At 50.0% G+C, this 12,198-nt stretch overlaps 1 protein-coding gene and 1 long non-coding RNA gene across 2 annotated transcripts in view; one reads left to right on the top strand and one right to left on the bottom strand.

Annotated features, from left to right (window-relative positions):
• Window positions 1-12,198, bottom strand: part of KCNQ3 (potassium voltage-gated channel subfamily Q member 3) — a 314,443-nt gene that overhangs the window by 35,482 nt on the left and 266,763 nt on the right. Inside the window, exons 5-8 of the mRNA XM_027063888.2 lie at window positions 10,384-10,539; window positions 9,062-9,172; window positions 7,346-7,441; window positions 5,938-6,032 (exon numbers count right to left, since the gene is read on the bottom strand). Of these exons, the coding sequence (XP_026919689.1) occupies window positions 5,938-6,032; window positions 7,346-7,441; window positions 9,062-9,172; window positions 10,384-10,539 (458 nt within the window). The remainder of the gene's footprint in view (window positions 1-5,937; window positions 6,033-7,345; window positions 7,442-9,061; window positions 9,173-10,383; window positions 10,540-12,198) is intronic.
• Window positions 3,287-11,058, top strand: LOC128312919 (uncharacterized). Its single transcript, XR_008292876.1, has 3 exons — window positions 3,287-3,623; window positions 3,961-9,297; window positions 10,477-11,058. It is a non-coding gene; the product is annotated as an uncharacterized LOC128312919 (long non-coding RNA).

Here is a 12,198-nt window from a genome sequence, read left to right as displayed (position 1 = left end):
TGGGGTGCCATGGGGAGCAATGTTAAAGAGACAGAGCCCCCCACCCCCATTTCTTCCTCACTCTCCAAGACAAGGATTCCATGCCGTCTCTATCGTCACACTTCCCACCTCTGGCTTCCCTCCCAGGCTATGAATTTGACTCACTTCTCACTGAGAGAGAGCTTCCCCATGTCCCATCGCCAGGTCAGCAGCCACATACACCTGGCCCTGCGCCCTGGGCTTTCCTTCTGAGCACACGGATGCAGGTTCACACTCCACTCATGCCCATCCTCCACTCGTGCTTCAGAACCCACACCTCTGCCTGCTCTCTCCTCCAGTCCTTCTCCTTCCCCCCATATCCACATTGATCCCTCTCTGTTAGACCCTTCCTGTCAAGGAAAATGCCCTGGCCCCACATTACTCTCCAGCTGTCATGTGCACTTCCTGTCCCCACATGCTCATTTCATGTCACTCTTTATTCCCTGTGAGCTGGCTTCAAGGCTCCAACAACCCCCAAACGATAAACATCCAGGGGCCACTTCCCCGTTCGTGTCTCCATCAACCTTGCGACAGAATCAGCACAGTGGACCCCTTTCTGTTGCCGGTTACATCCCCAATGCCAAACACAATACTTGCACTTGAGAGAGGCTCAGTAAAGGCTTGGTGAATGAATGAATGAATGAATGAATGGGATAAAGAAAGAAAAGATCTGTAACCACATTCCAGACAGGGTGTTTCAGCCCTGTGGTCACTAGCAGTGGCTTCCTATGGGTTCTTAGTGTCTTCGTTTCCTGCTGTAACACCAATACTTCCTTCCGGGCCAGATTCAACCAGAGGAGACTGAACACCTGCTGTAAACCAGGTGCTGTAAAAGGTGCTTCCACACATCCTATTCAATTTGACCTTCGTGACAAGAGTCTTCAGAAATAGGTATTATTGTCCCAGTAACCCTTGTCTCATCTTACTTTTACCCAATTTTCTCCCTGAAAAACTCCGTCTTCCCAGAGATAACAATGGGCTTCGGCATAAGACCTGGGTTCTCCTCTTTACTTACTAGGGGGCGACACTGAGCAAGCTAATGAACCTCACTGTTGCTCTGGATTCTTCACCTATAATATTTTGCACATGAAAATGGAGTTACCTCTTCTTCTGCTCTTCCAGGGCATTCTAAAGACTCAATGACTTAGCATGTATGAAAGCGGACCCATGTTACTTGGCCAAAGGGAAGGATGACTGGATATGTCCCCCTTCTCCATTGCTAAGCACTCTAGTGATCTTGCCGCTGGTCATAAAAGGAAAAGGTTCTGGTTATACATAAAATTAACTGGGTCTTCTTGGTCAAGAGGCTTCTACCTGTGGGGCCTAAGTCTTATCTCCATTTTAGTTCTAATGTCTAATGATTTTAGAGCTACAATGTCCAATATGGTAGCCACTGGTCATATCTGACTATTTAAGTTGAAATGAAATAAAACCGAAAATGTAATTCCTCAATTGCGTGAGTAACAGACAGAGGCTCAAAAGCCACATCTGGCTAGGGGGACCACATTGGCACAGATGTACCGTAGATAATTCTACCACTGCCTTTAGGGAACCAAATGGTATGCAGGTTCCCTGTCAATGGAAGGCAACATGTAAGGGTTTTGTTTTTTTTTTCAATTTTTTAATGTTTATTTATTTGGGGAGGAGGGGAAAGTGCAGAGAGAGGGGGACAGAGGATTCAAAGCTGGCTCCGCTCTGACAGCTGAGAGCCCAATGTGGGGCTCAAACTCTGAACTCACAAACTTGTGAGATCATGACCCGAGCCAAAGTCGGACGCTTAACCGACTGCACCACCCAGGTGCCTCGACATGTGGTTTCTAATGTCTGCCCTCATCTGTGCTTACACATAACAATGTACAACCACCATCCCCTAAGGTCCTCCCCGTACCGTCTCAGACTCCCACTGCCTACGTGCACTAAGGAGACACAGTCTCCCTGGGCCAATAAATCAGAAGATCTGGGCTTGGATTCATAGCCCTCTGAAGTTCTTTCTAATTCAGAAGCGATGAGTTTACAATTTTAAATAGTAACAGAAAATAAAAACCAAAAAGGCAATACCATCATCCATCAGCGCTAGGCCTAAACAGATATATCCTGCGAATTCACAGAGGGCTGCACTGAGCCAGAAACACTGATACGGCCCCACTCCTAGGGCTGGGCTAAATAACATCATTCTTAACGTTTATTTATTTTTGAGACAGAGAGAGAGCATGAACGGGGAAGGGCAGAGAGAGAGGGAGACGCAGACTCCGAACCGGGCTCCAGGCTCCGAGCGGTCAGCACAGAGCCCGACGCGGGGCTCGAACCCACGGACCGCGAGATCATGACCCGAGCCGAAGTCCGACGCCCAACCGACTGAGCCACCCAGGCGCCCCTAAATAACATCATTCTTCAAGTCTTTCAGTGGAATACAAGATGATGCCACCACCACAGTAAACAGTCGGGTGGTTCCTCAAGAAGTTAAACAGAGGGTTACCAATTCTACTCCCAGGTATAAGCCCAAGAGAATTGAAAACTTATGTCCACACAACGACTACATCAGCATAACGGCCAAAAAGTGGAAGCCACCCAAATGTGCGTCACCTGATGAACGGATAAACAAAACAGAGCGTCTGTAATAGAATATTACTCGTCCATACAAAGGAATCAATTTCTGATACACAGGACAGCCTGGATGAGACCTGAACACATGCTAAGTGAAAGAAACCATACTTAAATGACCACATATTATGAGATTTCATTTTTATATGAAAAGTCCAGAATAGGTAGAATAGAGAACAGACAATAGGCAAGAGCTTGCAGGGGCTGGGGGAAAGGAGGAGCGGAGTAACTCCTAATGGGTTTAGGGTTTCTTTCTGGGGCAATAAAATGTTCTGGAACGAGACAGTTGGTGATGAATGCTCAACTTCGTGACTACACTAAAAACCACTAAATTGTTTACTTTCAAGGGGTACTTTTTAGTGTGAGACCCTCCTACAGCATATGAAACATACCTCAATATGTTTTTAAAGCATAAACAAGAGACAAAAACCTATAGGGGACAGGTGAGGACACACCAATGAATTATCACCTTTACCGCTGAACGTATGGAGGGGGTTGGCATTCAGGGACGTTTTTTTCCCAAGGGACTGCCTTGTTTCAGAACGGTTGCTAAGTGACTCTGGTTGGACTTGCTAAGTCTTGCTAGTGACTTTATACTTTTGTCCTTGAAAGAATGAAAGAAAGAAGTGTTCTCTCTCAGTTTAAAAGCCATTCCCCTATCACAGCAGCCCTGCGACAGAGCATCTTCCTCCGAGTCTCTGACAGCCAGGACAATGCCTTATTTATAATAAATCAACCCAAAAGAATAGGCCTGTTGCCAAGACCTGGGGCTGCCCAGCAAACAGAAAGCATCTTGGTTCTGAGCTCAGTGTGGTTGCACATCGTCTCCAAGTCCAAGGTCACTCTGTCCTTTACCAGGGAGGCCGCCTGCCCCTGTGAAGGCTCTTGTGACCCAAAAGAAAACCGATGTCATCCCCGACCCAAAATGCTGATGGCAAAAACAGAATTTTAGAATCAAAGGAAACCTCAGAGGCCATCACCTGAGCCAAAGGATCTAATGGCAGGTAAGAAGACGCAGCCTAGGAACCCAAGCTTCATCGCTGGTTTCTGGAAGCCTTGATTCTTCCATCCCCTTGACTCCTTTGCCAGTCATAACTTCTTGAGATACCCCCCTCTTCTTATTCCCTTTCTGGTCCTCCACCCACCGTCCTTCTGAAGCATCTACCTTGGGCTAGGCCCCGGCTGGCTCTCACCCTGAATCCTGCACTCTTTCGCTCTCCGGTCTCCTCGTCTCAAATCCCGAGCCTGTCCAGCCCGCCTCCACACCCTTCCTGTCATCTTCCTGAAACACAGATCTGATCATGCCATCCTTGGGCTCAAGCGGCTTCTCTCTGCCCTCAGGATCAAGTTTAGATTCCTTTGCTGGTCACCTGTGATTGGTGGACTGGATGCTCGGAGTAGAAAGCTGCACCTGCCACTATGGCCTCTGCAGGAATGAGACGGAAGGCAAGCAGGGGTCAGCTTTCAGGGCCCTGCAGCTCATGGTCAGGTTTTGGACTTTATTCTCCTTGTCACGGTCATCCTTTGGAAGGTTTTATGCAGGGAAACGAGCCAGAAGAACCCAGGTCTCTTGAATTTCTGTAAATCTGTACCACAATCTGGCGATAGGGGTGAGGGGATATGTGAGGCTGGGTTCTGACACTGGTTGCAGGTCCCATGATAGGTGGGTGGGAGGGTGGGATGGGGACCGAGAGGGCCACTTGGCTGTGATCAGGTCGCACTAGAATCCCTGAAACCAAAGGCCTGTGGCAGAAACGGGCTTCAGAGCAGGGCCCAGCTCAGGGGTGAGGCTCGGGGTCCCTCCACTCTCCCTCCCAACCAGGAATCCGACGGCAATTCTGCATTCCTTCCACACGCATAAACTCCCGGCTCAGGACGGCAGCGTCTACACCCTGGAGAAGCACAGTCTGTTTCAGTAGCCCAGGCAGTGAAGAGATCACGGGCTTTGGGGGCTTCTTGACATGGCAGACATCGGCCAAAATGTCCCAAGCTTCTGAGCCCCAGCTTCACCCCCTTGTGAGAGGAGCCTGGTGACCCGACCACTCAGCCTGTCGCCGGGAGGAGACCGTGAGCCACTCTGTCGGACTCGCCTTGGGGCATCTGTCCAAGATGCTTTATTAGGCCAGCACCATGGAAATGGCTGGAGGCGGGTATAGGACCCGAGCTCCCAAAGCCCTCCACTGATTTTTTTAATGTTTATTTATTTTTGAGAGAGAGGGAGTGTGAACAGAGGAGGGGCAGAAAGAGGGGGGCGGCGGACAGAACACCAGACACAGGCCCTGTGCTGTCAGCACAGAGCCCAACGTGGGCTCAAACTCATGCACTGTGAGATCATGACCTGAGCCGAAGGCAGATGCTCAACCAAGTGAGTCACCCAGACATCCGCCCTCCACGGATTTTAATGCCTCTTAACATTTGGGATCCTCTGGCCTGCTTCCTAGGCTGCCTGGGAGGGCTGATTGAAGTATGAACTCGGATACCTTGGATGGACTGGATATCTAGTGATTATTAATTTCTCTCTCGTCCTTTTTACAGGTGCTGGCTGTGGGCAACGCTTTTCATTTTTTCCCCCCCCGAGGCCTTTAATTTAATCTACCGCCTCTAAGAACACAAGACGACATCTCCGGGTCATTGGAGGATTCCTCCTGCTGCTTCTTCCGCCTGCCTGTTCCCAGCATCTAGAACGGTCTGTGGGTGTACAGGCCATGGCCAGGCAGGGGAAGCATCCAGAACTGTGAGCGAGGCCCACTGCCTGGGCTTCCCACTTCCTCAGACCCCGGCCCTGCTCAAACAATGATCGAACCTTCTCTTCTCAGCCCCTCCACACTGTCCAGTTGGTAACCACTGGTGGCACACTGGGGCCACCTGGGAAGCTTTAAAATTACTGATGTTGGGGGGCCCTGGGTGGCTCAGTCAGTTAAGCATCCAACTTCAGCTCAGGTCATGATGTCAGGGTTTGTGAGTTCGAGCCCTGCATCAGGCTCTCTGCTATCAATGCAGAGCCCGGAGCCTGCTTCAGATCCTCTCTCTCCCTCTCCCTCTGCCCCTTGCACTCTCTCTTTCTCTCTCTCAAAAATAAATACACATTAAGAAAGTACTGATCCCTGGACTCCACTCTTGGCATTTCTGATCAAATAGCCTGGGGTGTGGCCCGTGAACTGGGGGAGTTTTTTGAGCTCCCAGGTGATTCGAATGTGTGGCGCAGTCTGGGAACCAAGCCCTGTTCTCCAAGAAACTACGGAGCCCACAGGCACAAACACAGACCCACGGCGGGGATGGTCAGTCACACCCTGAGCGTTCAGATAGGTGGTCACTTGCCTGAAGAACGGGAAAGAGACGACTGATTCATAGAACCTCCACGTTGCCACAAGATCAATCCTGTTTGGGTTGGTAGCATAATACCTCCAGGCAGCCTAAGGAGGAGAAGGGAGGGGCTGGAATGACCGGACAGCACTGAAACACTCACACAGAATCCCACAGCATTAAAACATTTGTGAAGCCCCTGACTCTTAAGAGTTTAAATATGCAATTGAGGTAATATCCAGAGAAGCCAGGCTTCCTGGCTTTTTGTAGCTCCTTGGGGAAGAAAACCTTCCCTGACCCACCATCTTGGAGTCATAACTGGGGCCATCGGGGTGTGGAGAAATGCGAAGGAAGGAGAGGAGAGGGCTGGGCATAAAATCCCCAGAAGGAGCAGGGTTCACTCTGGCTGCAAGGCTCCCTGAGACTTCTCAAACAGGGAGGAGGGTGCACACTATCTTTGTGCCACTTTGGGTGCAAGAGACGGCCTGGGAGATGAGGTTTCGATTCGAATATACTAGAACTTCAGGAATACCATGATGGTTTGGGGCTTGGGGGGTAACGGAACAGACCCTTAGAGACTGGGACTGGCCTGGACTCTTCACTACGTAGAATAACATCGTGTACCATCTGGTGTCAGACCCGCAGACCTGCAGAGACCATCCGTACACGAGGGTACACCGTAACACAGGTTCATGGTAGGCACACGTTCGGTCCCACGTAGCTGTAGTCGGGGGACGCCACCCTCCTCTTCTCTGTGCTCCCAACAACCCACAACACCATGAAGCAGAATCTCCCTCTGAGGTTTCAGCAGGAACACGTCTACCCTTCTCTCCACCTCTCACTATTCTCCCCACATCCAGCCCACAGGGCAGGAGTGATGGATCTGGCCGGCGTCCAACATCCACTGGTGCATGATGGTCTACTGGTCAGGACCAACGGCCCACTCTCCCGTACTGGGCACACGTAAGGCATCTCTTTCTGTCTTGGCTCACGGGTTCCCCCACTGGCAGATGTGAGGGGCCACATTTCCTTGTAGCTGATGAGCTAAGTCCTTGGACTCTAGGTCTGCGCTTCCCTGTGGGTCCCTAGGTCAGGAGAGGGGTGGGAAGTAGGAGGAGGAGAAGCCTAGTATGGACCCAGAGTCAAATTTTCCAATACGGTTAGTAAAACAGCTGATGCCTTGGTCCCTCTCAGAGTCCCATGTCTCTTTCTCGCTTGTCTTCAAACGTGGATGGGAGAACGTTGGGACTGTCACGTTGGTGCCACACAGACAGGACGCCCATAGCCGCCCACAAGCAAGCACGGTCCTGGGCTCTGTCCTCAGTCCCAGGCACGCCCACTGTGGTGCAAGCACACACAGCCCCCCGGCCCCCCCACAGACATGAGCTCAGTCCCGACCCGGCTTATCCCCAGGAGGACAGACCTGAATGAGTTCAGCGGCCGGCTTCCTTCTTTTCTCAAAGTGCTTCTGCCGGTGCTGCTCCTGTACCTTGAGTGCCAGCCCCGACCCCAGGATGCCCTGGAGGGAGAAGTCAGGCCCGGGTCAGCCCCGCTGGCCTCTCTGGGGGCCCCACCCCCACTCCCAGGGCCACAAAGGCCCCCTTCTTCTCTGCCAGGGAGTAGGTTTTGGGTTAAGTGGAATCTCGGTGTCAGGAAGGCCTGGCTTCAGTTCCTGACTCTGCCGCTTTCTAGTGGTGAGATCCCTGGGCAAGTCACTTATCTACTGCACCTTGGCGTCCTGTACCGGGAAGTGGGCTAATAGTACCTTCCTCCTAATTTTGTTACGGAAAAAGTGAAATCATGTATAGGAGCTGTTTAGTAAGAAGAAATATGACACAGAACAGATGCCCAGTAAATGTTGAGTGGAATTTAAAAATATTTTAGCCGCTTGGGGCGCCTGGGGGGCTTGGTCAGTTAAGCATCTGCTTTTGGCTCAGGTCATGACCTCATGGTTTGTGGATTAGAGCCCCGAAATGGGCTCTGAGCTAATAGCAGGGAGCCTGCTTTGGATTCTCTGTCTCCCTCTCTTTCTGCCCCCCCCCCCCCCGCCCCGTGCTCACTCTCTCTCTCTCTCCAAAATAAGTAAATGTTAAAAGAATAATAAAAATATTTTAGTGCTGGAATTGTCCCTTAAGACTTCTACCAGAAGTTCCCAGAATTGTGACCTGTTCTCGTGTCCAGGTCGGCCTCACACGTGGATTACATGGATAGAAGCCACGCCCTTTTTAAGTTAGAGGAGACCATGTGGCACCCCCACAGCCCCCAACCTATTCTAGATGAGGAGACTGAGATTCGCAAAGGTCATATGCCCAAGGTCAGAGAGCTTAGGAAAAACAGACAAGGTAGGGCTACCGCGGAGGACGAGTATCGCTAAAGAGGAAGGCTGGGAGATGAACCGGGGTGGGGGGTGGGGGGGGTGAGGAAGGGCGATTTTTCCCTAAGAAGTTTCTTTCCAGCCTCACGATTAAGAGACAGAACCCACAACCCAAGAGCCTTGTGACTGTGGAAACTTGACTGACCTAATTGGGCCTCAGTTTTCTCATCTGGAAAATGGTGACAGACACCGCACCAAACTCACGATGTTGTCATGAAGATTCAATGACATGACGTAAGTAAAGCATTTGGCACGATTCCAGCACAGGGTAAGTCCGACAAGTGCTTTCTAGGACTGTTGCTACTGTTACGCTCATGGGCGCCGGGCTTTGGTGGGTTATTCTATCACGGGTCAAGACTCACTCTGGCGGGAAATGAATTGTTTTTACATAAGCCAGGACGCGAAATGACAGGACAAGGGAAGGGAGCTCACATTGACGAAGGACCTGCCACGTGCAAGGCGCTGGGGAAAACGTGGGTGGGAGATACAATCTCAGCCCCCAGGGAGCTCACAGTCTGCAGTCGGGGGGCGGGGTGGGGGGAGGCAGCATGGGGTCAGAGATGCCTTTGCAGAGTCAGGCCCAGAGGAGGGAGGGACTCACTGAGCTTAGAGAAGGCAGCCTGGGGACTGGACTTGAAACAGCCCAGCGCGTGGACTTGAGGGGGTCTAAGGGGCTAGCGTCCACCTAGGAGGTTCAGCTGGGGCCGGGTGGGCGGCGGAGGGGGTCCCGCGTGTCACTCTAGGGTAAACATCGAAGGTACTTACCGCTGGAAGGGCAAAAAAGGAGACGCCGATTAAGGAAAAGGTGGCTGCAATCAGGCGGCCCTCCCACGTTTTGGGCGTCTTGTCTCCGTAGCCAATGGTGGCCAGTGTGATCTGAAGAGAGAAGAAGTCAGACATGAGCCTTCGCGGGGAGAGGGAAGTCAGCTGAGCTCCACCTGTCGGCCTTTTGTGCTGCCTGGGGATGTTTCCCCCATGGGAGACCAGGTACCAAGTGCCAAGTAAGTACGTGGGAGCCTGGAGACCACACCTGTTTCTAAGTTACGGATTTCCTACCTATAGTCGATCAGCCAACAAACATTTCAAATAATTGCAAACACATGCATGTGCATTCTTGGCATATTTACATATGCGTGATTTTGGGTAGTGCCATGTTTCCCAATGTATGCCTGCCTATGAGTGCGTTTATACATATCGTGTATGTGTGCACTTGTCTGTGCCGATGGGTGTTGTATAGTCCTGGGTGTGTTTACAAGTGTAGTTGACCGTGCACACATACTTATGAATATGGAGAATGGGAAAGCAGAGCGGTTAAGCATGTGGCCTCTGGAGCCCGACTGCCGGAGTTTAAATCCCAGGTTCCACCACTAACTGGCTCAGGGATCTGTCTTGGCTTCATTACATACTTAACCGCTTCATGCCTCAATTTCCCCATTTTATTTTAATTTCTTTTTAATCTTTATTTTTGAGAGGAAGGGGAGGGGCAGAGAGAGAGACACACACACACAGAATCGAACGCAGGCTCCAGGCTCTGAACGGTCAGCACGGAGCCCCACGTGAGGCTTGAATCCACAAACTGCGAGCTCATGACCTGAGCCGAAGCGGGACGCTTAACCGACTGAGCCACCCAGTCGCCCCCTCAGTTTCCCCACTTAAAAAAAGGGACTCAAAATAGAAATTGTGTTTAAAATATGTTAATATCAGGAAGGACTTTAGAGCAATGCTCTGGAGCAAAGTAAGCCTTCGGAAACTGCTGGTGTTCGTAACACGTGTCCCTGGTGGGTACGGGGCTGTGGGTCTCCAGGTGCGTTGAAGGTCTGAGTGCACGTGTGTGCACCTGCCACTGCGTCTGTTTGCACATGCACGGCTCAGCGGATAACAGCCTACAACTAATGAAGTAAGGTCCCTGGGTGATGATGGGCGCTGACTATTCCCATCACTTGTAAGCACTAAGGAAAAGCCCATTCCAAGTGCGCGCACCTGTGCGTGCACGCGGCTGCCACCTAGGAGCACACCCATGCCGCGCCCTCCACCTCTCTGTCTCTAACGGTCAGTCCCCATGGGGGGCCTTCAAGACGGTGACTCACCAGGCCCCACCAGAGGGCATCTGCATAGGTCTCGAATTCCTCCTTCATCTCTTCTCCCTGTGCATCCACCTCGGGCACGTCTTTCTCAACCAGGTAGACAAGAAATGAAGAAAGGATGAGCGTCAGGAACCCAATGTACCAGGCGGTGATGAGCTCCTGGGAGAGCAAGCAGTGGACAAGGGCGGTGGTCACTGAGAAGTCTCTGGATGCATGCTGGAGGCAGATACGCTGGAGGTGGAGTCCGGGCTTATGAACATTGTGACTGTGGGCGGGTTACGTACCTCCCTGAGCCTCACCTCCCATCACCATGAAAGGGGATCAGTAATACGGTCATTCTTTCCTTTTTCTTTCTTTCTGTTTTTAAATTTGAGTATAGTTGACACATTGCATTAGTTTCAGGTGTGCAACATAGTAATTCTGCAAGGTTACACATTACGTTATGCTCGCCCCAAGTGTAGCTATCATCTGTCCCGCTATAGCGCTATTACAATGTCATCGGCCATATTCCTTATGCTGTCTTTTATTCCTGAGACTTATTCATTCCATCACTGGAAGCCTGTATCTTCCATTCCCCTTGACCCATTTTGTCCAACCCTCTACCTCCTTCCCTCTGGCAACCATCAGTTTGTTCTCTGTATGTTTTTTAAATGTTTATTTATTTATTTTTGAGAGAAAGAGACAGAAAGAGAGAGAGAGATCGCATGTGTGAGAGCAGGGGAGGGGCAGGGTGGGGAGAGAGAGGGTGAGAGAGAGAGAATCCCAAGCAGGCTCCGAGCCACCAGTACAGAACCCGATGCGGGGCTTGAACCCACAAACGGTGAGATCATGACCTAAGCCAAAATCAAGAGTCAGATGCTTAACTGACTGAGCCACCCAGGAGCCTCTGTTCTCTGTATTTAAAGGTCTGATTCTGGTTTTTGCTTAACTCATTTGTTAGTTGTTATTTTATTTGTTAGAATTTAAAAAAATTAAATTTTAGTTAACATATGGTGCAATATTGGTTTTAGGAGTAGAATTCAGTGATTCATCACTTCCATACAACACCCAGTGCTCATCCCAACAAGTGCCCTCCTTAATCCCCATCATCCATCTAGCCCATCTCCCACCCACCTCCCTCCATCAACCCTCAGTTTGTTCTCTATCATAAAGAGTCTCTTACGGTTTGTTTCCCTCTCTTCTCTACCCACCCCCCATACGTTCATCTGTTTTGTTTCTTAAATTCCACACGAGTGAAATCATACAATATTTGTCTTTCTCTGACTTATTTCGCTTAGTGGAATACATTCTAGTTCCATCCATGTTGTTCCAAATGGCAAGATTTCATTCTTTTTGATGGCTCAGTAATAGTCCATTGTATATATATATACCACATCTTCTTTATCCATTCATCAGTCGATGGACATTTGGGCTCTCTTCGTTGTCTTTTTTAGATTCCACTTACGAGTGGAATCGTATGGTAGTTGTCTTTCTGCTGACTTGTTTCACTTAGCATGAAATCCATTAGGTCCATCCGTGTTCTCACAAATGGCAGGATCTCGTCCTTTTTTATGGCTAATATTCCATTGTGTACATACACCATATTTTCCTCATCCCTTTGTCTATTGATAGATACTTAGGTTGCTTCCATGTCTTGGCTATTATAAATAATGCTGCAATAAACAAAGAAGTGCATATATCTTTTTGAATTAGTGTTTTTGTTTTCTTTGGGTAAATACCCAATAGTGGAATTATTCGGTCATAGGATATTTCTGGTTTCAATTTTTTTGAGGATCCTTCCTACAGTTTTCCACAGCAGCTGCACCAAGTTGCATTCCC

The sequence above is a fragment of the Acinonyx jubatus genome, chromosome F2 (assembly GCF_027475565.1).
Source record: "Acinonyx jubatus isolate Ajub_Pintada_27869175 chromosome F2, VMU_Ajub_asm_v1.0, whole genome shotgun sequence".
Taxonomy (NCBI): Eukaryota; Metazoa; Chordata; class Mammalia; order Carnivora; family Felidae; genus Acinonyx; species Acinonyx jubatus.
The sequence above is the reverse complement of the archived record's forward strand: the minus strand, read 5'-3'. Positions and strand labels throughout refer to the sequence as shown.